Source organism: Anarrhichthys ocellatus, unplaced genomic scaffold, assembly GCF_004355925.1.
Source record: "Anarrhichthys ocellatus isolate YVR2014 unplaced genomic scaffold, GSC_Weel_1.0 scaffold75, whole genome shotgun sequence".
In the NCBI taxonomy this organism is placed as follows: domain Eukaryota; kingdom Metazoa; phylum Chordata; class Actinopteri; order Perciformes; family Anarhichadidae; genus Anarrhichthys; species Anarrhichthys ocellatus.
The window spans coordinates 1669050-1694563 of record NW_022280105.1 but is presented as its reverse complement, the minus strand read 5'-3'; the positions used below and the strand labels follow the sequence as shown (position 1 = coordinate 1694563).

The 25514-nt window shown below is 43.7% G+C and overlaps 1 protein-coding gene across 1 annotated transcript in view; it reads right to left on the bottom strand.

Moving 5' to 3' along the window:
• The window catches only part of ascc3 (activating signal cointegrator 1 complex subunit 3), a 207946-nt gene that overhangs the window by 51625 nt on the left and 130807 nt on the right, over positions 1-25514 (bottom strand). Inside the window, exons 14-23 of the mRNA XM_031873831.1 lie at positions 17197-17388; positions 16122-16346; positions 13273-13392; positions 12846-13010; positions 9716-9802; positions 9329-9505; positions 5200-5425; positions 4618-4772; positions 2514-2612; positions 2186-2354 (exon numbers count right to left, since the gene is read on the bottom strand). Of these exons, the coding sequence (XP_031729691.1) occupies positions 2186-2354; positions 2514-2612; positions 4618-4772; positions 5200-5425; positions 9329-9505; positions 9716-9802; positions 12846-13010; positions 13273-13392; positions 16122-16346; positions 17197-17388 (1615 nt within the window). The remainder of the gene's footprint in view (positions 1-2185; positions 2355-2513; positions 2613-4617; positions 4773-5199; positions 5426-9328; positions 9506-9715; positions 9803-12845; positions 13011-13272; positions 13393-16121; positions 16347-17196; positions 17389-25514) is intronic.

Sequence of the window (25514 nt, the reverse complement as noted above, 5' to 3'; positions counted from 1 at the left end):
AAGATGTTCAATCACCACATGAAGGAAGATGTTCAATCACCACATGAAGAAACATGTTCAATCACCACATGAAGAAAGATGTGGGGATGAAACAAAGGATCACTCATCATTCATAACTAACTATTTCAATTTCAAAATGCAACAATAGGCCTGCATTCATGAATCAGATGACTGACATAAGAACGGAGCCCTATCAGAGCGCTTGATGTATTTTGAATTTATGAACCGTTCTCTAAATCAGCTGGGGGAGGTGCCTAGAAACAGCTGTTTGATCCACATATAAAACTGTTAGTTTTTCTGTAGATATACGAAACAAATATAAGCCTAATACTGACTAACAGCAGGGCAACAATAGGTACAATCAACCTGCTGTGGTTTGGGTAGGTTTTGATCGTCTGTTTATTGAATTAAATCCAAAGTGGAAGAAACGAGAAAACAATTTGTATTTTTGCCATCAGTAGACTTCTTTGCCGGGAGGAGAGCAGGGGCAGCGGAGCCAGGTCTAAAGTTAGTGGGTCTAACAAGGAGTCGGGGCGGACCGGGATCAGACCCCCGGTGCAGTAAAAGCCTCACACTAATTCCCCAGAATAAAGCTTTTAATGTGAAGCAGCAGCAGCACCAGCACCAACTCTTGGATGCTGATGACAGCGAACATAAAAATGAAGGCTGATGTTTGAAAGCATGAATAAGAATCACAGAGTGAAACAGGAGAGGTTCACTTAGAAGTAGTGACAGACTGATATGGGATTCTTAAGGCCGGTATTAACAACAGTATATCGGCTGATTGTAATGTTCAGATAAAAGCAGATAATATAGACAATCATTCTTGGAATGGACCCCTTAGATCAGGGGTCTCAAACTCCCGGCCCGCGGACCGAATCCGGCCCGTCACGTCATTTTATGTGATAATAAAAATATCCCCATAGTCGGAGTTATGAGATAGAAAGTCATAACTATGATAGAAAGTCAAAATTATGAGATAGAAAGTCAAAATTATGAGATTGAAAGTCAAAATTATGAGATAGTTAAACACAGTCATAGAAGCAGCTCTTTGGCTGGTTACTGTACATTTGAAATGTAAATGTATTGTGAGTACATTGAAGACTACTTTAAACGTGGCTTTAAAACACATGAAATACATTGAACAAAGTTATTGTAATAACTTGTGTTTGATATTTGTCTTTGCTATTTTCTTTAATAGTTTGATCTTTGATAGAGTAATGTGGGTTTCCTAACCCTAAATTAAAAGGATTTAAGTTATAATAACAGAAATGTGCTTAAATATATTTTTACATTTATATAACTGCATGTACAATATTTTTACACTTGAATAAACAATAATCAAATGCAGAGACGGTTATTTAACAATATCTTACGAGTAGTTACATTTACAACCGGCCCTTCGTGGGCGACCATGATGCTGATGTGGCCCGGAGTGAAAATGAGTTTGAGACCCCTGCCTTAGATGAATGGCCTCAATCTTTCTGAATCTCAACCTCATGGGCCTGCATACACACTGATACGGATTTATCTGCAATTAGCTACAGTAATATCGGCCAATACAATTTGTATCTATAAAAAACATTTAAAAAAAGACAGAAATGTTTAAAGATCGGTGCAATTAAATCTGACTAAAGCCGGCGTCTGGACGCTCAGCTAATAACAGTGCAGAGGAAAAGAAAAAAGAAAGACTCGATGGTCAAAATGAGTACTTGACTTTAGTACAGTGGCTATATTTCTGCTCCATTCTATTTCATAGGGAAATATTTAGACTTTTCAGAATATAATTTTTCACAAATACACTGTCAGATGTTTTCTTAGCATTTGAATAATTGTTTGAGGCCCAAAAAGGTCCAATGATGCTGATATAATACTTTTTCAGTCACAGGAGACATTTGACTACTTTATTTTACTTTTGATTCTACAGTTGCATTTTGCTGATAATCCTTTAATACTTAGGGTTTAAAATGCAGGGCTTTTACTTGTAATGGATTCACTCAGTCTGGCTCTTAACAAGGGACGGCAGCAACTGGAGTCTAACAGCTGGAGACATTCAACAGAGTCAAACAGTCCACCAACTGTTGGTGGTACTGTAGCAGAGTATTTTCAATTCAATTCAAGTTGAGTCAAATCCCTGTTGTCACATCATAAACGCGTGTGTGTGTGTGTGTGTGAGTGAGTGTACCAGTGTGTGGGGGGTGTCTCTCGGGTAAGATGAGGTTCTGGAAGTTAATGATGCAGACGGCCTCGGCCCCAAGCCAGCGGTCAGACACCACCTTGATGTAGTACTGGGAGGGCAGCGGCTCAAATATGGGGATGGTGAACACTATATGCTGAGGCTCTCCTGTTACCACCTGAAGGGAGGAACACACACACACACGAACACACAGACACACACACACACACACACACACACACACACACACACACACATAAATCTACAGGACACAAGAACACACATCAACCACAATGTCCTCATGTCAACCGAGGTCCAAGAAAGTCAAAAAACAAACTTGTTTCTTCTGCAGGAGGAAGTGCTCGGAATGGTAGATGTGATCATTGATGGGATCCTCCACCCACAACCACCATGGCTCACCCACCGAGCCGTGGACCTGAATAAGTGAGGACAAGAGCACAGAACTCACACTCTTCTGAACAGACAAAAAAACACTAACTCACCAATTTCCCAGGTAATAAAAAATAAAATCAAACAGTCTTGCTAATATATATATATATATATATACGGTATATATATACTGTATATATGCATACATTCCATTGTCAACCTCATTCTATAAATTATTGCTGAGGCTGTAGATAAATGCTGATCCAACTCTATGGTTATTTAAACTTGTTTTTTCGATATATGCACCACAACAAACAATCTGAAGTGATACAGGTTTAAAGGTAGCGCCTGCATTCTTCCTGATCCTGAAGCGAGTGTCAAACTATCTTAGTTGATATTATGCTATAGACAAACTAACAGACAGTAAACCTGGGGCAGGGTAATATTCCAAGTTAGGAATACTGATTGGTTTCTGAGTGTATATGTGTGAATGACAGAATATAATTTAAAGGGAATAACAGTGAATATTTGGATATATGGGGACATGAAAAACATCATATTTTACAAACAATTTTAGCACTGAGCATTGTGTTTTCAATAGAAAATAAAAAATTCTAAAAAATAAAGAATCAAGAAAAAAAAAAGAAAAGCTGCTAGTTAAATGTTAAAGAATAAATATCTGGTATTAATCTAAATGAGGAACCATAAACAATCCTCACAGGGCTCTGAGAGTATTTATCATAATGTGTCAGTGTGGTATGCGGCCTGGGTGCCATCGGGGAGGCGGCTCATGTGTCGGTACATGTGTCCCGGCTCTGCAGCCGGATCAGAGCTAAGCAGGCCGGTCTATCATTACCACTCTCCCATGATTGAAGCATGCATCGCTAATCGGACATAAACATTCATCTCCATATTCAGCCCCGCTACAATGAGCTTCCTATTCCGCTCAGACTACATGACAAACTCTGGAATAAGCTTCCCAAGATCCTTTCTGGCCTGCCTGCCCACTGAGGTGGGACATGCTGGCGAGGGCGGAGGCATTCTGGCTCTCAGGGACAGATGGAGATTCCATGGCTGTAAGAATAAGGTAGGGGGAGCAGATCTTCTTTTCTCCATTGTGAACATGTGACCATGACTACACTGGCTGTGTCACTGAGCAGTTTTGGTGCTCAAGAGACAGGAGGAGACAAATGCTGAAGTCCAGCCCTCCCCGGACCTTCTGAAATCTGAAACGTAGCTCTTTGCTCTTATTTCCTAACCCTGAATATCAAAACATCATTATATCCTTACTTATATATGCTGTGTTCTTCTTGCCTCTTGACAATGGTACCTTGCAGATTCTACTTGTCAGACTTCCCACAGTTTACTGAGCTGTGAATATGACAATAAATGACTGAAGCTCATTCTAATACTGTGCTCTATATTTATGCACGATCACACAATACAGCGCTTTTAGAATCTCTACTCAGCACCTCAAATGTCGTCTGATGCCAAACTCAGTGATCATCAATGTAGTTGCTGCTACTTGACTATATTGAAGACCTCTTGACCTCATGTGAGCCTACGTGTGACGGGATGCCTTCGTTCTAAACCTTTTTTCTATCTTGCACAAAAGGTATGAAGACTTGTACTGTGGGGGGGGGTTCTCCTGAATCACACAACATAGTGGTATCACCAGGCTAAGCACATAGTTTGGGTTCAGTCTGTTCAGGTTTTGAGATATCTGTCTCTGAGATTCCTACCTACCATACAGTGGACGAGAAAGGAATCTTATTACATAAATAAAAATCATATTCAACATTAACGTGTCTTTGCAGAGGCAACGTCCCAGATAGCCTGGATAATCCACAGACCTCTAACACAGTATCATGTTTTACTTGATCATTTATTATCCTGTATTTAAGCTGCTACACTGCTTCATGTGTCTGAATCTTTGTTAACAACAAATGAAGAACATCTTGAAGGCTATGACATGTACTTTCAATTAAATAAAATCAAATGAAATATAACGAGAAGCAGAATACAGCAGTATGTATGTCGTCCATGTTTACCTGATCATTCCAGCGGAAGTCAGGCGTGACGATGAGACGAACCCGTAGGACAGTGCGTGTGATTGGCTGAATGTTAGCCTCCATTGTGATTGAGGGGATCTGGTGGACACACTGTTTGACTGTTAGGCCGATGTTGACATGGTGCAGCATATGACCTGGGAACAACACACCTGGTATTAACATCTGTTTTGTATCATAATTCATCTAACGTGGTTCATACAGATTACAGTCAATTCTCAAATAAATCAAATTTTCAAATAACCTTGGCAGCTAAATTCAGCATTATATACATTTATACAGCATTAATTCCATCCAGCAACAACAGAGAAGTGTCACTACTCTGCTGTTTCTCTTTACAAAAAATGTTTTTGTTCACTGAAACATTTCAATCATTTAGCTGTTTGTTTTATCTCTTTTGAGCTACTGTCAATAAAAATCATCCTAAACCACTGAAAGGCTTTTAATTTGAAACATCTGTTAGAGACATGTTGGGTCCATTGTCATATTACACCTGATACTTGGGTGCTTTGTGCCAGTGTAGTTTACAATAATTTATACAGTCTGAATATCAGTTGTTTTTACCAATCTCATCCTTCCTCATTTCCTTCAGTTTGTCCACAGTGAGCTTCTTCTCCTCCAAGCGGTTCAGTACAACATGGCTTAGGTTGTGGAACTGGCGGAGAGGGTGGGCAAAGCCCCACAGCCGCTTATCTATCATCTTACAGAGGGTGAGCAGTCGGTAGGTCATGGCCGGCCACCGCTTTCTCAGGGCAATCTCAAACAAAGCCCTGACGATTCGAGCAGCATTCTGTGAGACGTGAAAACAGCAGGAGGAGAAAAAACGAAATCAACATCAATCCCAGAAGTATATGTATTACTGCTGCAATTATAGACAGTAATAGTTTAACAGTACACTTTAAAGCTGGAGGGAAACACATTGGTAGTGGAGCAGAAGTCACTGGAAGCAGCTGTAGGAAACATCATGCTGTATACTGGTGATTAATCATGTGTGATCAGGAGGAGGTCTGGCTGGGCTCAGAAGTCCAGCTTGGCCACAGCTGTGCACTGATAGATTGCTAATGTCAGTTCTGGAGGAGAGGTCAGGTATCAGTGTTGCTTGCTGATACACTGCTCAAGTGTGGTCAGGCTGTAATTGATTTGGTCAGGTGTTATTGTGATCTGATTGTCTGGTATAGTCTGAATGCACTCTAGAGGGGGATTATTGAAATCGAACTGTGCTCTGTTTGATAGCTTTGATAGGTGAGACCAAGAGGTCTGGCTGGACACAGAAAGGCCTGAAGTCTGGGGAGAACAGATGCACCGAACAAGGATCCTGTTCATACTCTTCTGCTCCACATTAAAGTACTGTCTTCCACTGCACAAACTACTACCAGTGTACTACAAACACTTCAATCGAGTTCCAGCCGCTTCAACCCCACTACCATTTCCTCTAATTTCGGAAATAAACCAGTAGAGCTTGTCCTTCATGATCTCATCATTAACATTATAGGAACCTGCTCAATTTTTGCTATGTAAAGTTTATCTTATGCAACCTCAGAATCCCACAAAAAGATATTTGGGTGTTGACCAGTTATGTTTCAGCCCTGATCTGGCACGGAATTTTTGAAGAGGTGCACATAACATACGTGGGCAAGTATATGAAGAATAACGCGTGTCCCAGCTGCTTGTCTATGGGTATTGTGATGTTTGTTCACCCATTGGGTCAACAAATACCAGGAGATGAAGTCTGAGCAAGGGAAAACGACCCTGTAGGAACAGGTGCTAGCTGGGGATCATAATAAGTAATCAGTGCCTCACCCGCCACATGATACAACCATGGGGAGAACCAGCTGTAGCTCATCTCCAGTCAGCCCAGCACAGGCTGGAAAGCTCCACTCCAGCCACAGTCAGAGGAAAGGCACAAGGACTGCGCTGCTGTAGGCCTCTCTCTCAGTTCAGTGGATGACAAGAACCAAAAAGGAGAAAAGCTTGACATTTCCTGTTGGTTGTCACTCACAGTGTGTGTCTTGTGTGTCACTCCTTGGAAGAAGAAGCCGACTAGGACACAGAGACTGAAATACCCCGGACCGAGAAGGATTTCTGTTTTTTGCTCCATTCCCCTTTTCAAAATGAAAGGACACTTTTGGTTGGAACTGAGATTGACTTGTATTAGTCCTTATTCTCCAAGCTTGGTCAAGCCTCCTGGTGGCAGAATTGCAACATATGGTGGAGAATACTGGCATTCTGATTACTACGCTACGACCAGGGAAATTTGGTTCTGATCACCATGGAAGAGGCTATAGCGGCACTTTCAAAAAGTCAAGCAGTCTTACAAGCAGCCATTGTCAGCCTAGCCCAGCGCCCTAGGAAAACCTGGAGCCCTAGGAATGTACTTAAAAAACTGACTTTGAACGTTGACGTGGAAGCATACCTTGAGGTGTTTGAGTGGAAGGTGAAGAATGTCAAGTGGCTGGCAGAACATTGGTGGGGCCTCCTCCTTCTTGGCCAGGCCCAGCGATCATGCCAGGACTTGTAGCAGAGGCGGCGAACTACAGGAGCCTAAGATGAGCCATCCTCACCCAGTATTGATACAGCCTTTCCGGTGATGAACCGATGTATCCATGCCCTGCCCACTAACACCAAAAGGCGGAGGTGCCCGGAGAAAGAATTTCCCATGCCAACCACACCATCAAGCTAGGCAACCCATATCTATTTGTCACCTCCTGCTGGAAACATGAAAAGTTGAGGCATTACAGCTTGATTTGCTACTGCCCAAAGAGAGGACCCAAACCTTGCCCAGGCCCTTCGAATTGTACAAGACATAGAGGGAACCATACAGACAACCAACCATCACTTTGCTATATAAAAAGGTTTTATATACAGAGTAGTAGTAAGATGGGAAAGGCAGGGGTAAGCCAATGGCTTGTCCCTAGCCAGTATACCTCCAAGGTCCTGTTCCTGGCCCACCTCAGACTAGAGAAAACCATGGACAGGGTTGTGAAAATATTCTACAGGCCTGACATAAGGGGAGCCATCCAAAAGTGTTGTTGCACGTGCAAGGACTGCCAGCTGACTGTCCCCAAGGTACCGTCCGTTATCTTAACTCCCTTCCAACTACTTGCCATGAACATAGTTGTGCCCCTTCCAAGAAACGGTGGATATTGATTCATCCTGGTCAGTACGGACTATTCCACTCATTACTCTGGGCCAACTGTGGCTCAGAGGTAGAGCAGGATTGTCCATGTCAATGTGTCTTGGACAAAACACTTAACCCCAAATGAATGTGTATGAATGGTTAGTTAGAGTCCTGATGGGCAGGTGACACCTTGCATTGTAGCCCCTGCCATCAGCGTATGAATTGGTGTGAATGAGTGAACATGTAGTGTAGTGTCCAGCAACGTCAGGACCTCTAGGAGTTGGTTTCTTAGTATTCTGACATATTCTCGCATCAACCGAGGTAGACATGACGGACCCTGGAAGATACTTCGACAGAGGCCTTACCAGATCCCGAGAGCGGAATCATTGAGGTGTCTCAAAGTGCTCGGTCAGGCACCACTGTCCTTGTACCCCCCAATTTCTGCAATGACTTTTGCAAGTTGAACGAGATTTCCCGGTTTAACGCTTATTACGTGCCATGAGTGGATGAACTCAAAGAGAAGCTGGGTCCGACAAGGTTCATCAGTACCCTGGATCTCACAAAAGGATTCTGGTAAGTACCCCTGACAGAGCAGGCATTGAAGAAAATGGCTTTTTCCACACCTGAAGGATTAAACCAGTAGTCCTCGTGTTTAGGGTCCATGGCGCGCCAGCGACATTCCAGCTGGATTCTTCAACCCCATCGGGTCTTTGCGGCTGCTCAGTTGGATGATATTATTATTCACAAGCCTGATTGGTCCTCCCACATAGCCCTTTTACGAGGGGTCCTGGAAGCGCTGAGCACAGAGAGCCTGGTGGCTAGAAATGCACCGGGACCACTACCAGGAGTGTCAGGTAAAATCCATCATTTATGGCCAGCTATATTGTATGCGTAAAACAGGCAGTCCCCATAAGTTTTCACTGCATTAATTAGTTTAGCTCTGAAGTTGTCAGCTGTGTGTATGCTTGGCGTAATCTGTCAAGGGTCCACCAGTGTAATGCAGTGTATGGAGCCCGTCCTTGTAACCCTTGATTTTGGTAGGCACTTCATCCTCCAGAGGAATGCTTCTGAATCCGGTCCTGGTGCATTCCTATCCCAGGTCAATGGATAGGAGCACCCGATCACCTATACTATACTAGCTACTAAAACATGGAAAGAACTTGCCTTGCAATAAAATGGGCCATCGGAAAACTTAATATTTCCTGCTGGGACGAAGGTTCACCTTCATCACAGACCATGCAAGAGGTGCATGGTGTATGTCAGTGACCAAGTAAAACAATGCACAGGTCACTCGTTGGTCTCTGAGTTGCAGATGATTAACTTCAAGGTAGTCCATAGAGCCAGGAAACTCCATGGGAATGCAGACACCCTAACACGGAGGGATGGGTTCCTCTGGGACATAAACCTGTTACCTAGTTCTATTACAAAAAACAACATCCAATGCAGCATCAACATGGACAAGACACTTAAACCAGTAACTGCACTAATTGTACAGAATGAACCATGACGGATTTAGTAACTGATATATTGATTTGTCTTGTGGTGTGTGTGGATGTGTAGCTCCTTTGTCCTCACCTGTGCCACATACGACAGGTCTGAGATGAGTGAGAAGCTGTCCACCTCTCCTCGGCTGATGTACGTCTGAAGCAAAACATTGATCTTGCCATAGCCATTCTCCACCCCACCTGCAGCCGGCAGCTCACAGTAGTTACACAGCAACTGTTCCAGCTCCTCCATCTCTTCATCACGGACCTTCCATCACACATGCAAAACATGATGTACAATTCATATTACAATTACATCTTTAATGGATAAGTACATTTCAACTACATTCTGTTGTAGGACCTTAAATGTAGACTTCAGAAATAATCAGTTGGCTTGGTAGATGACTACAGGTTTAAAATTATTTTGGAAGATAACTTTGACAGCTGCTGTTGTAGCATATACATGATGTCCTCTCACCTTAAGCTGGTCAAACTCTTCAGCCTTGGAGACAATACTGAGGATGTCAGCTTCTGTCTGCTGAGAGTTGAAAAGTTCATTGAAAGTCTTCAAAGGAGGAGGGAAAGGGAATATAAGGGGTTAATGGAGTTTCGATCAGAACAAGTCATTATATCGGAGTGATGAACACCTACCCGATGAACACAAAAAAATCTTTCGTTTGCAAGGTGACAATACAATAAGATTAAATTAGATGATTAGAAAATTTTATTAATCCCCAGTGGGGAAACTTATTTGCCACCAAAACTTATACAGACAACAATAGACTCATACAGACAACAATAGACACAGTCCACAGTGCACAACAGACAAAAACACATTATAAAGAATAAATAATATTAGAAAATGCCATATACAATATGATTGACATCAGTCAGTTGCTAAATCTAAAAACAACATCTAAAGGTGCTCATTAAAAAATCTAACTGCTGCTGGAACGAAAGACCTTCTGAGTCGTTCAGTCGAACACTGAGGCATCCTGAGTCTCTCACTAAATGAGCTTCTGAGTCCATTAACAACACTGTGTAGTGGATGGCCTTCAAAAGAAACAATCGTTTTTAACTTGTCCTTGTTTGCTTTTCTAAAGTGACCTCTAGTGAGTCCGGAGTAAGGCTGATCACTGAGCCAGCCTTCCTGATCATCTTATTGATCCTGTTTTTATCATCCGCAACGATGCCGCCCCCCCAGCGGAGCACAGCATAGAAGAGGACACTAGCTAAGATCCCCTGGTAAAAAACACAAAGAAGCTTTCTGCTGATATCAAAGGATCTGAGCTTCCTCAAGAAGAAGAGTTTTGACGGAGCCTTTTTAAATACAGCATCAGTGTTCTTTTTCCAGTTTAATTTACTGTCCGGATAGACCCCAAGTTATTTATATGACTGGACAATTTCTATATGCTGACCCGCAATTATCACTGGGGAGATCTCCTCCTCCTTCCTTCTGCAATCAATAACCAACTCTTTGGTCTTTCCAACATTTAGTTTAAAATTTAAATGTCATCACACCAGACATAAAACATATGTTTGCTGAGGGATCGAGCAAATATCGTTCTTTGATTGAAAGGAACAGGACACACAAAATTGGGAATTTGTAACCAAACACAATTTCCATGATTGCTTTAGTTGTTTGTTTACTTTAATTGTATCATCTCTATTTCTTGGGTCGGACCCTGGGTTCAGTTGGACAGCATTAGTATAGTACCTCTATGGTGTTGTATCTGATAAAGAAGTTAGTCTACCTCTAGTTAGTCTACCTCTATGGTGATGTATCTGATGTAAAAGTTAGTCTACCTCTAGTTAGTCTACATCTATGGTGATGTATCTGATGTAGGAGTTAGTCTTCCTCTATGGTGATGTATCTGATGTCGGAGTTAGTCTACCTCTATGGTGTTGTAGCTGATGTAAAAGTTAGTCTTCCTCTATGGTGATGTATCTGATGTAAAAGTTAGTCTATCTCTATGGTGTTGTAGCTGATGTAAAAGTTAGTCTACCTCTAGTTAGTCTACCTCTAGTTAGTCTACATCTATGGTGATGTATCTGAAGTAAATGTTAGTCTACCTCTAGTTAGTCTACCTCTATGGTGATGTATCTAATGTAAAAGTTAGTCTACATTTATGGTGATGTATCTGATGTAGAAGTTAGTCTACATCTATGGTGATGTATCTGATGTAAAAGTTAGTCTACCTCTATGGTGTTGTATCTGATGTAAAAGTTAGTCTACCTCTATGGTGATGTATCTGATGTAAACGTTAGTCTACCTCTATGGTGATGTATCTGATGTAAACGTTAGTCTACCTCTAGTTAGTCTACTTCTATGGTGATGTGTCTGATGTAGAAGTTAGTCTACCTCGATGGTGTTGTATCTGATGTAGAAGTTAGTCTACCTCGATGGTGTTGTATCTGATGTAAAAGTTAGTCTATCTCCAGTTAGCCTACATCTTTGGTGATGTATCTAATGTAGAAGTTAGTCTACCTCTATGGTGTATCTGATGTAAAGGTTAGTCTACCTCTAGTTAGTCTACATCTATGGTGATGTATCTGATGTAGAAGTTAGTCTACCTCAAGTTAGTCTACATCTATGGTGTTGTATCTGATGTAAAAGGTAGTCTACCTCAAGTTAGTCTACATCTATGGTGATGTATCTGATGTAAAAGTTAGTCTACCTCTATGGTGATGTATCTGATGTAAAAGTTAGTCTACCTCTATGGTGTTGTATCTGATGTAAAAGTTAGTCTACCTCTATGGTGTTGTATCTGATGTAGAAGTTAGTCTACCTCTATGGTGTTGTATCTGATGTAAAAGTTAGTCTACATCTATGGTGATGTATCTGATGTAGAAGTTAGTCTACCTCTATGGTGTTGTATCTGGTGTAAAAGGTAGTCTACCTCAAGTTAGTCTACATCTATGGTGATGTATCTGATGTAAAAGTTAGTCTACCTCTAGTTAGTCTACATCTATGGTGATGTATCTGATGTAAACTATAGTCTACCTCTAGTTAGTCTGCCTCTAGTTAGTCTACATCTACGGTGATGTATCTGATGTAGAAGTTAGTCTACATCTATGGTGATGTATCTGATGTAAACTATAGTCTACCTCTAGTTAGTCTGCCTCTAGTTAGTCTACATCTACGGTGATGTATCTGATGTAGAAGTTAGTCTACCTCTATGGTGATGTATCTGATGTAAAAGTTAGTCTACCTCTCTGGTGCTGTGTCTGATGTAGAAGTTAGTCTACCTCTATGGTGTTGTATCTGATGTAAGTTAGTCTACCTCTATGGTGATGTATCTGATGTAAAAGTTAGTCTACCTCTATGGTGTTGTGTCTGATGTAAGTTAGTCTACCTCTATGGTGTTGTATCTGATGTAAAAGTTAGTCTACCTCTAGTTAGTGTACCTCTATGGTGATGTATCTGATGTAGAAGTTAGTCTACCTCGATGGTGTTGTATCTGATGTAAAAGTTAGTCTACCTCTAGTTAGTCTATCTCTATGGTGATGTATCTGATGTAGAAGTTAGTCTACCTCTATGGTGTTGTATCTGATGTAGAAGTTAGTCTACCTCTATGGTGTTTTGTCTGATGTAGAAGGTAGTCTACCTCTATGGTGTTGTATCTGATGTAGAAGTGGCTGGCGGTCCTGCCCATGTCAGTCGAGGCATAGTAGCCGGTGCGCTCTTCGAAGCGGATCATCCTGGCCTTATCCAGCTTCCTACCTGACTCCACCACAAGCTCCTTCCTGTACAGCTCCAAGGAAGGATCCATCTAAAAAAAACAAATTTAAATTACACCAATTACATTGTAGCATATGGGATAGAGACATTTACACAAGCGGTCAATCAGTCACAATCAAGTTCAGAATGATGTTGTATTAAAAATATATTTTCATAATTAAACAATTTTTACTACATCTTATTATTTTTATTGATTATAGTCAAAAAAACCTGAGCAGACCCTTGGTGTGCTATGATCTTGGAAAGACAGACGGACAGGCGGCATAGAATAGGTTACACTCTGAATCACCAACCTGATAAGCCTTGTGGTTGATGCCGTAAGCCAGTGGGTTGGCCCTCATGCGAACATAGAGGTAAGTATAACTGAGCCACTTCACTGCCTCCTCCACGTTGGTGACAGTCCCCAGAGCAATCTGAATCCAGAAGAGAAAAGAGAGAAGACACCTCACACACAGCCACTAACATCAGTGGTCTCTGGCACCATCTAATGGACACACCAGGACACAAACAGCCCAGTTTTGTTTCCATCTGCTTTTTCAAACAACAATGTCAGACTACAACTACAACATGCTTTGGACCGCAATGCAGTTAAGACTCTCTCAGCTCAAACAGGCAATAAACTAAACCAAAAAGAAACAGATGTGTCTTGGTTGAAATTAATTTGTGTACTTTATAACCCTACTTCCTTTAGGAAGAGGATCAGTTACATGCAAATTACATCATTAGAGCCTGAGCACCGACGTAGTCGGAGCGGAGGACCTATTGTTCTTCGAATGTTTATTATTAGGGCCCGATCACCGACGTAGTCGGAGCAGAGGACCTATTGTTCTTCTAATGTTTATTATTATTATCGTGCGTCTTTCTTTGCGAAAAGGAGGTGCTTGGGATACTGGAGTCGGGGCGAAAATTGCAGACAGATTGGCTCGATAGCGCCGCCTATTGAGTTGCCCCAACATTGGGTTTCACCTAGCTGTATGAAATTTGGTATGTATGTGTAACGTGATGGGACGTACAAAAAATCCACTTGGAGTTATTCACTAAACCAAACAGGAAGTCGGCCATTTTGAATTCTATGACGTCTTTGGACCGTTTCAAGGCGCCATACTTTAACGAACTCCTCCTAGAGATTTAACCCGATTGACTTCAGATTTGGTCAGTATGCTCTTGAGACCTTGGCAGTGAAAAGTTACTCAAAGATCAAAAAGTTATCGAACTATGTATCCGTGGGGTGGCGTCAAAAAACACCATTCGCCATGAAACAGGAAGTTGTTGTAACTCGGCCGTACATTGTCTAATCTGCTCCAAATTTCTCATATGTCATAACATCCTGACCCGGAACACATCTATATGACAATTTAGAATCATAGTAATAGCGCCACCTAGTGGCAACAGGAAGTTATAGGTTGTTTACTTTGACATCCTGCTCCTCACAGATTAATCAGATCCCTCTCAAATGTTGTCAGAACAGCCTTAAGACCTTGATAATACTTCATTGTGAAGATTGTAAGAATTCGTTAAAGGGCAGCGACGTGGCGGCTCGGCGAATTTCGATCCTTCACCATGAAGAAATAAACTGATGTAACTCGACTCCACATCATCAGATCTTTACCAGATTTCACATGTTTGATGAGACTCCAGTCCTGAAGACCTCTGCAGGCCAATTATGTATAATAGTCATAGCGCCACCTACTGGTAACAGTCAGTTAAAGTCTTTATAATTTGGCTTGTTTCTCTTAGTAGGTAAATCAGATCAACATCAAATTAGTTCCACACAAATGTAAGAAGTTCATAATGCCAGTTCATGAAGCTTTTGATGTTTCGTGGAACGCCGTTGCTATGGTGACACAGTCTTTGCCATGAAAAACGAAGGTGCTTTTGAGAGGCTAGAAATGATCGAAACATAAGCAAACTTGGCACACAGTTTTAAAGCCCATAATGTAGTTATATAATATGATTTTATTGGTTCAGAGTGGCAAATCGGCTCAATAGCGCCCCCTACAAAATTTCGACGAAGCAGCCCTCGCAGTACGTTTCACATAGATTTACAAAATTTGGTAGGGACATGTATCACACGTGGAATTAAAAAAAAGTCTCATGGGTCTATGCGCTAAACCCAACCGGAAGTCAGCCATTTTGAATTTTGTATGAATTTCTAGTGTCTTTTTTAGAATTTCCAGGCGCTGTGTATGATGGTCACAGAAATGCATGGCCGCGTCAACCAGAGTCCTACCAGTACACTCGACATGCGTGAAGTTGCGAGGGCCCGATCAATGCTGCTCGCAGCTTTAATTGTTTGTTATTATAACAGAATAAGGATCTTTTTGATTTTTCACTAATGTACTGACATATCTGCAGATGTGCTTTGTGGTGAAGCCTTCATCACAGAATAGGTGACATAATTCATAGGACACAACATGTAATCAACAATTTGCATAACTATGGCGCCTATTTTTCTACTTTCCTTTTCTTCTATTTTCTTGTCTTTTTTGTTTCCATTTTCACCCATAAATTTTGTTCTTACTTTGTATTTTCTGGCGTATATTGTTATCTTGCTGATTACTGATTTGCAGGGTATGCTCTGTAAAGTCAACTTAATGATGTCATATGTGATCTGATAAAGGCTTGATACTGAAATGATTTCCGTTCATTTGTACTAAATTGAACCACCAAAAAAGAACACGATATGAGGTGTCTCCTCCTTTATTTTTGCCAGAGGAGGGTCACTTTCTAACCGTAATTTGTTTTGGGGAAAAAAACTTGTTGATATATCACATGGAAAGATGTTGAAAAAGAGCACATTATAGCAGGGGTTTAATAAGCTGAATGCAAAGATTCCACACTAGATTACTTATTTAACAGTAATAAATTAAAAAAAACATGTAAATGCAGACAGGTAATTAAGAATCCTATTACAGAGGCTAATATGTTATTAGTTTTTCCTCAAAAGGATAAATATTTTGGTTAAATTTTTGTTCCTTCCTGCTGCAGCAAAACTTGAGCTTCCCATGCATTTCCACACCCTTCCTCTCCACAACTGCCTTTATTTTTTCAGAGAGGAAAGAAAGCAATTTTGCATCTAGATTGGCAGAATAAAGAAAACATCACTTCTAGTCCTGTCTAAACAGGGCTGATGGAGACTGACCTCAGCGTTGAGGTTGTCAGCCAGGCTGTCCAGGAACTGACTCTCGATGGGGTTCTGCTGGGTGAGCAGGGTCAAGTAGTGGCTCAACTTCTCGTGGGTGGTGATGATGGTGCCCTCACCGTACTTGTCAAACTGGGGGCGACCCGCGCGCCCGAAAATCTGCATGACGTCCAGGATGCCCAGATCCACCAGGGCACCGCGCTTGGCATCGTAGATCTGAGTGCCCTGTTACTCACACAAGAGACAGAAGTTATTTAGATTTGATGCCGATACAGTTTCAGCAGATTCAGATAACAGTTTAACAACAATGAGCATTTCAATATTATTATGATTTTTTTGTAAATAGATTGTAAATTCTTCTACATTTATAGTTAAAGTATTTAAAGTATTCTGTAGTGTTACTTTTATTAATTCAAGTCATTTTGGGAATGACTTGAATGACGCTCTCTTTTACTATTTTTCTGTCACCATGTACAGAACCACATCAACAATGAATTGATTCTACTAAAAAGTATTATGTGTGTATCAAAGCCTGATGTCTCTTCTTCCTCTGTATCATGAAGCTCCATTAAAAACACATCAATGAGCCTCACTGCTGACATCTTCCTTCATTATCATCAACACACACACATTGTAGTGTATTTTTGTTCACTCCCACAGACACTATTCTGCTTCCACAAATACTAGTTTTTCCTGTTTGAGAAACGCTTGTTAAAGTCGACTGTTTAATAAAAATACAGAGCCGGATATTTATGTTTTTAAAGATTTATGTCTTCAGTAGAAAGAAATGGAGTTTGTGTGTGTAAAAAAGAAACACTTTAAAGCCCTCAACTATTAAATGAATACTTTGCTTCAGTGCTGTTTGTTAGCAAACAACTTTGAAATAAATTAAATTACTAGGAAGTAATTGGAGCCGTTGGAGTCCCTGAAGGTCTGAGACCTCAGGGCAGCTGCTTACTTTGCCTCGCTGGTTCCAGGTTTGTTTACAGGAATTACGAGCAAGAACGGAAGACAGCAAGAAACAAACCAAGACAACTGACATGCATGAAAGAAAGCAAAACAGAGAAAATAGAACCTTGATGATGACTGCATGGGCCGGTAGGTTCACTCCCCAGGCCAGGGTGGCAGTACAGACCAGCACCTTGAGGTGGCCCTTGGAGAACATGCTCTCCATCAGGCTGCGGTCAGACCGCAGCATGCCAGCATGATGGATCCCAAAGCCTTCTGGGAACATCTCCTTCATCTGCTTGTTTCTGGAGCGCTGGATCTGAAAGAGGTGGTTTGAGAGGTTAGTTTAAAAAGAGGAAAGAAAAGGGCTCAGGGGAATGTGACGCAAAGCAACTAGCACTGGGGTTTTGGATGTCTGAGGTGGAAAATTAGCAGAGTTTCAATATCCTGTTGGACTGCACAGAAACAAGAGGACTCCTGGGTATTACGGTTCATTTTAATAAAATGCACAGGTGTTGACTTGCTGTGATTTCAAAGAATACACACAAACACACTCACACACACACACACAGAGTCAGTCAGTCAGATTGAGCTGTGTGCTGCTGACTGACAGTCGGGCTGTGACCTGGTCGGGCTGAGGGGAGTCCTCATCACAGGACTTTATCTCTCTCTCTCTGGGCATCTAAATAGAGGTCAGCGCCCTGTGCTCCTCTGAACTGCAAAGAGAAAGCCCATTACTGCCAGCAGCTGTCTGCCTCACACAGTGTTTGGGTTGCAATGCCGGTCTGGATTTGTATGCAAACCTTGTGGATAAAGGTGGAGGAGGGGGAGACTTTAAGTAACCGACTGAGCAGCAGGTATATTGACTGAAAATGATGTAAAATGCTACAGAAGTAAATATTTTGTTCCATATTATGAAAACAATGTGAAAAAAAAAAATAGCTTAGTATTAGCCTTTTTATGAAATTATTTCTACGGGACAAGTTGCTGTTCACTTCAGTGTACGGTAATGTTAACCTTCATTTTCAATTTTATGTTGCAATTACTCGTAGCTAATTAATTACTTTACTGTGTGCATGAGATATTATACAGTCAGGGCCATAAGTATTTGGACTGTGACACAATTTTTCTAATTTTGCCTCTTTACAGACTCCAGTGGGTTTGAAAGTAATCAGTCAACATGTGGTTGAAGTGTAGACTTTCAGCTTTAATTCAATGGATAAAACAAAAAAAATCACATTAAGCGTTTAGGAATTACAGCCACTTCTACACAGCCCCCTACATTTTCAGAGGCTCAAAAGTAATTGGACAAACTAAGATAATTATGAAAATAATCATTAGTTATAATACTAAATAAGGAAAATCCTTTGCAGTCAATGACTGCCTGAAGTCTATCACCCATAAACATCACCAAACACTGAGTTTCCTCCCTGGAGATGCTATGACAGACCTTTTACTGTAACCTCCTTCAGCTGCTGCTGTTTGTGGGTCTTTCTGCCTCCAGTTTTATCTTAAGTGAGTGAAAAGCTGCTCACTTGGGTTGAGATCAGGTGACTGACTTGGCCATTGAAGAATATTCCATTCCTTTGCCATAAGAAGCTCTTGGGTTGTTTTTACAGTATGTTTTAGGTCGTTATCCATCTGCACTGTGAGGCGCCGTCCAATCAGTTTTGTAGCATTAGGCTGAATCTGAGCAGATGGTTTAAACACCTCGGAACTCATCCTGCTGCTTCTATCAGCTGTGACATCACCAATGAACACCAGTGACCCAGTTCCACTGGCAGCCAGACATGCCCATCCAAAGCACTGCCTCCACCATGTTAGACAGATGATGTGGTTTGTTTGGATCATGAGCCGTTCCTTTCCTTCTCCACACTTTTCTCCTCCATCATTCTGGTACAATTTCATCTTGGTTTCATCTGTCCAAAGAATCTTGTTCCCAAACTGGTCAGTCTTTGTAAGATGTTTTCTGTTAAAGTCTAATCAGGTCTTCCTGTTTTTCAGTGTAACCAGTGGTTTGCACCTTGTTGTAAACCCTCTGTATTTAGATTCATGAAGGTTACTTGATTGCAGTGGTGGGCCGTCAGGGCCTGCAAGGCCTTCTCTGCTGGCCCTGACAGAAACACAAAGTTATAGCTATTTTATAATTTAATCATTGTTCTTAAATACACTACATGTATTATAATTTATACAAATATTTTCCCCATTATCTTATCTTCTCATTGCACAGCTCCTGTCTTCCTCAGTTGCTCTGCTTCCAGTGCAGCTTGTTTTAAGTAGAGCTTTTATCCAATCAGATTTCACCTCTGTGTCTCTAAAACACACGGATGTACTGAACAACCGTGAGATTAAACTCTTTATCAACAAAGAAAGGAGGATGCACTTTGTCTTTAAATAGTGAACAGCAGCTCTGGTAAGTTAAATGCGTTTCTTTTTACATCTGCAGTAGCTTTAATATGCTCGTTTATATATTATTATTTGTACAACTTGTTTTTATGAAGATGGATTTTTGTTTGGTTTTATATGTGATAGGAACTATTGTTACGTCCTATGTTGCTCTGGGGACATATTTAGCCGGTGCCAGAGTTGCCAACTTGGCGACTCTCTCACTAAATCTGGATACTTTCCAAACCCTCATGGAGACTTTTTTTGTCAAAAGCTACTAGTGACAAATCGATTGACTTGTTCTGGTGTTGGAAACTTTTCTGGTGTTGTGACTCTGACGTGAAAGCACGTACGTTCTGCACTGTGGTGAACGAGCAGCGGTGCTGCCGTGAGCCGCCACAAAGCACTCACAGGCGGCTACTCTCTCACGCAGCAGTCCCAGCTGCAGTCAGAGAAGAGAGGAGACGCACTCTCGGCGTATTCATGTATCTGCACTCTGCAGTTAGTGTATTTGTAGGTGTTGAGCTTCATTTCTACACGAAACAAATAATAACCGTAGCTGTGGCGTCATAATGAGATGGTTCAGCAGTGAAGGCCCAGGTATAAAATGCACGGCCCGCCACTGCTTGCTTGACTTTAACAATGATGCGCCTACCTCCTCCAGTGTTCTTGACTTCAGTAGATGTTATGAAGGGTTTTTCTTCACCAAGGTAAGAATTCTGCGATCATCCACTTCCGTGGTCTTCTGGGCTTTTTGGTGTTGGTGAGCTTGCCAGTGAATTCCTTCTTTTTAAGAATGTACCAAACAGTTTATTTGGTCAATCCTAATGTTTCTGCTATCTGACTGATAGGTTTGTTTAGTGTTTATAACCTAATAATGGCCTTCTTCACTTGCATCGACACCTTTTTGGTCCGCATTTGGAAGCTGAGAGGACCAGCTACCAAATACTAATTTAACATTTTGAATCCTATTATCGGCATCATCCATCCATCCATTTTCCTCCGCTTATCCGGGGTCGGGTCGTGGTGGCAACAGGCCAAGCAGGCTGACCCAGACTTCCCTCTCACCGGCAACATGTTCCAGCTCATTCTGGGGGATCCCGAGGCGTTCCCAGGCCAGCTGGGAGATGTAATCCCTCCAGCGTGTTCTGGGTCTTCCCCGGGGTCTCTTCCCAGTTGGACGTGCCTGGAAAACCTCCAGTGGGAGGCGTCCAGGAGGCATCCTAATTAGATGCACGAACCACCTCAGCTGACTCCTTTCGACGCGAAGGAGTAGTGGCTCGACTCCAAGCTCCCTCCTGATGACCGAGCTCCTTACCCTATCTCTAAGGCTGAGCACGGCCACCCTACGGAGGAAGCTCATTTCGGCCGCTTGTAACCGCGACCTTGTCCTTTCGGTCACGACCCAGAGTTCGTGACCATAGGTGAGGGTAGGAACGTAGACCGAGTGGTAAATTGAGAGCTTTGCCTTCCGGCTCAGCTCCCTCTTCACCAAGACGGTCCGGTGCAGCGCCTGCTTTACTGCTGCAGCTGCACCGATCCGTCTGTCGATCTCCCGCTCCATCTTACCCTCACTCGTGAACAAGACCCCAAGATACTTGAACTCCTTCGCTTGAGGTAGGCACTCCGTCCCCACCTGGAGGGAGCAATCCACCGGTTTCCAGCAGAGCACCATGGCCTCAGATTTGGAGGTGCTAACTCTCATTCCCGCCGCTTCACACTCGGCTGCAAACCGCCCCAGTGAATGCTGGAGGTCACGATCCAAGTAGGCTAACAGGACCACATCATCTGCAAACAGCAGAGAGGCGATCCCGAGGCCCCCGAACCTGACGTTCTCCACCCCCAGGCTGCGCCTAGATATCCTGTCCATGAAAGTCACGAACAGGACCGGAGACAAAGTGCAGCCCTGGCGGAGGCCAACACCCACCGGGAACGTGTCTGACTTATTGCCGAGAATGCGGACACAGCTCCTACTGCAGTCGTACAGAGACCGGATCGCCCGTTGTAATGGGTCCGGCACCCCATACTCCCGCAGCACCCCCCACAAGAACCCACGAGGGACCCGGTCGAAAGCCTTCTCCAAGTCCACAAAGCACATGTAGACTGGTTGGGCAAACTCCCAGAACCCCTCCAGTAGTCTTGCGAGGGTAAAGAGCTGGTCCACTGTTCCACGGCCGGGACGGAATCCGCATTGCTCCTCTTGTATCTGAGGTTCGACAAACAGACCTTCCCCGGGAGGCTGAGTAGTGTGATACCCCGGTAATTCGAGCACACTCTCTGGTCCGCCTTTTTGAAAATGGGAACCACCACCCTGGTCTGCCAGTCCATGGGCACTGATCCCGACCCCCATGCGACATTGAAGAGGAGTGTCAGCCAGGACAGCCCAACTATGTCCAGCGCTTTCAGCATCTCAGGGCGGATCTCATCCACCCCCGGCGCCTTGCCACCAAGGAGCTTTTTGACTACCTCAGCGGCCTCTGCCAGGGACATGGGTGAGCCTCCCCCTAGATCTTCAGGCGCTGCCTCCTCTGCAGAGGACATGTTGGTCGGGTTTAGGAGTTCCTCAAAGTGCTCTTTCCACCGCCCGACGATGTCCCCTGTCCGGGTTAGCAGTTCCCCCCCCTGCTGAGAACAGCCTGGGGTAAGCCCTGCTTTCCCTTCCTGAGCCGTCGGATGGTTTGCCAGAACCTCCTTGAGGCCAACCGAAAGTCCTTCTCCATGGCCTCCCCGAACTCCTCCCATGCCCGGGTTTTAGCATTCGCGACCACCGCAGCTGCAGCCCTTCTGGCCTGCCGGTACCTGTCAGCTGCTTCGGGAGACCCCTGGGCCAACCAGGCATTGAAGGTCTCCTTCTTCAGCTTGACGGCTTCCCTCACCTCCGGTGTCCACCACCGGGTTCTCGGGTTGCCGCCACAACAGGCACCGATGACCTTCCGGCCACAGCTCCTAGTGGCCGCGTCCACAATAGAGGCTTTGAACATGGTCCATTCGGATTCCATGTCCCCAACCTCCCTCGGGATGTGAGAGAAGTTCTTCCGGAGGTGGGAGTTGAAGACCTCCCGGACAGGGTCCCCCGCCAGACATTCCCAGTTCACCCTCACTACACATTTGGGCTTGCCGGGTCTTTCCAACCGGTTCCCCTGCCATCTGATCCAACTCACCACCAGGTGGTGATCAGTTGACAGCTCTGCTCCTCTCTTCACCCGAGTGTCCAAGACATACGGCCGCAAATCAAATGATACGATTACAAAGTCGATCATTGATCTCCGTCCTAAGGTGTTCTGGTACCAGGTACACTTATGAGCCACCTTATGTTGATGAACATGGTGTTCGTTATGGCCAAACCGTGGCAAGCACAGAAGTCCAATAACGAGACACCAGTCGCGTTCAGATCGGGCAAGCCATTCCTCCCAATCACCCCCCGCCAGGTTTCTCCATCATTGCCCACGTGAGCATTGAAGTCCCCCAGGAGAACTATGGAGTCGGTAGGTGGTGCCCTTTCCAGGACCCCTCCCACCGACTCCAAGAAGGCCAGATACTCTGAACTGCTGTTTAGTGCGTAAGCACAAACAACAGTCAGAGCCTTGCTCCCCGCAACCCGTAGGCGCATAGAGGCGACCCTCTCGTTCTCCGGGGAGAACTCCAACACAGCGGCGCTCAGCCGGGGGCTCGTGAGTATCCCCACTCCCGCCCGGCGCATCTCACCCTGGGCAACTCCGGAAAAGGACAAAGTCCAACCTCTCTACAGGAGCTTGGTTCCAGAGCCAGCGCTGTGTGTGGAGGTGAGTCCAACTATATCTAGCTGGTATCGCTCCACCTCCTGCACCAGCTCTGGCTCTTTCCCCGCTAGCGAGGTGACGTTCCACGTCCCTAGAGCTAGTCTATGCCGCCGGCGATCGGCTCGCCCAGGCCTCCCGCCTGACCCGCCGCCCAGTCTGCATTGCACCCGACCCCGATGCTTGTCCCTGCGGGTGGTGGGTCCACAGGGTGGCTGCTCCATGCTGTTTATTCGGGCTGAGCCCGACCGGGCCCCATGGGCGAAGGCCCGGCCACCAGACGCTCGCCGACGAGCTCCCCTCCTGGGTCTGGCTCCAGGAGGGTGCCCCGGTTTCCCTGGTCCGGGCGAGGTGGCTAAAGTCTGTGGGCTGCTTATCATTATGGTCGTTTGAACCGTTCTTAGTCTGGGCTCTCCCCCGAGACCTGTTTGCCTTGGGAGACCCTACCAGGGGCTAATGCCCCGGACAACAGACTGTAGCTCCCAGGATCACTGAGCCACTCAAACTCCTCCACCACGTTAAGGTGGCGATTCGCGGAGATTATCGGCATCATTTGTCATGAAATAGAGACAGAACCCACCACATCTGGCCATGAAACCATTTGTCAGACAATTGTCCAATTACTTTTGAGCCTCTGAAAATGTGGGGGACTGTATAAAAATGGCCATAATTCCATAACCGTTGTAATATTTTTGTTTTATCCATTGAATTAAAGCTGAAAGTCTTCACTTCAACCACATATTGACTGATTAGTTTCAAATCCACTGGAGTTGTGTAAAGAGGCAAAATTATAAAAATTGTGTCACAGTCCAAATACTTCTGGTCCTGACTGTAAGTCCCAGTATAACGGAAAATACATTTTCCCAGTTTCAATCCTGTTTCCCTGTCTTAATTGTTGGTTCATCTCTTGTTATATGTCAAATATAGAACAAAATGCTCATGAATGTATTTTCTTCTCTGTAAAACGTTTTTGAATGTCTGATGACTCATCCTGCACTCAGAGGTGTTTGCATAATCATCAGACTAACAAGCCACGGCGCTCATATAGAACTCTACTTCACTGTTTGTGGATCGTAGTAGCTAACGGAGCGATATGGACAGATGTGTGTTATCAGTGTCACTGCAGCGCGGGCAGGAAGGCAGAGTCATTTCTGCTGGATGCATGGCCGCATGACATTTTCCCCCCCCGCCCGTTTAAAAAATAAATTCTGTCCCCAGTACCTTTGTTTTATTTAAAAACATTTTTTAATTTTATTATACCATATTTATCCCGGTAAGTCTGCAGTTGACCCATCCCTGTACATAGGGAACAGTGGGCTGCTGCCCGGGGAGCCGCTAGGGGTTCAGTGTCTTGCTCAGAGACACTTCGACACATGACACGTCCCAGCCAAGGATCAAACTGTCGACATTGCAGTTACCAGACAACCCTCTTAACCCAGTGAGCCACGTCCACCCACACTACAATGCAAAAACAACTCACCAAGCCTGTAGATGGCCATAAAGGCTAAGTCAACAATACCTCAAATACCAGAGAAGATACCAAACATATCTTAGGAGCCAATTATTTCTTTATTCATACATATTTGAAACCTATTTATTTAACGTCTCTCTGGTACACAGGTGCTGTGGTAAAACCTGAAATGTGACTCGTGTGTGGTAAGACGGCGAGGCTGCTTAGTGATACCTTACTAAACAAGTGCCATCGCTGTTGTTTCCGTTTACACTAGAACACAAAGCAGTACCGGGCATATGTGAATTGAGTAGATGATGTCATCGTGTTTCAGACGTCCACATGAAGACACAGTAAGCAGACCTAAATGTAAACCTCTGTGTGCATGTGCACCAGGGCAAAACCAAGAGACAAATCCACTTTCACAAATACCTGTTTACATGTAGACATGGCTTTACTTCACCCGAGACTGAAACCTTTTTTAGAAAAAGGCACACACCATTTCTCCCTCAAATTGACCAATTCCCCCTACATTACTGACTCCCACTGCTGGCCTGAGGAGGACAGAATCAGACCCTCTGCTCAGACCAACATGTATGAGACTAAGTGCTAACTCAAGGGCATGATCCCTCACTGGCGTCCCACCCATGGTGACAGACATTTTTGTTTGATGGGACAAAGCTTGAAGCACGCTGCCCGACTGATTTCACCAGCTGCACCTTTAGTTCAGGCTGAATTGGTTTGAATGAATGACTGCCTTTGAGGATGTATAAATGCATGTATGACTCATTGCATCTCTCCACTCTCCCTCTTTCATGCCTTAACTTCCACATT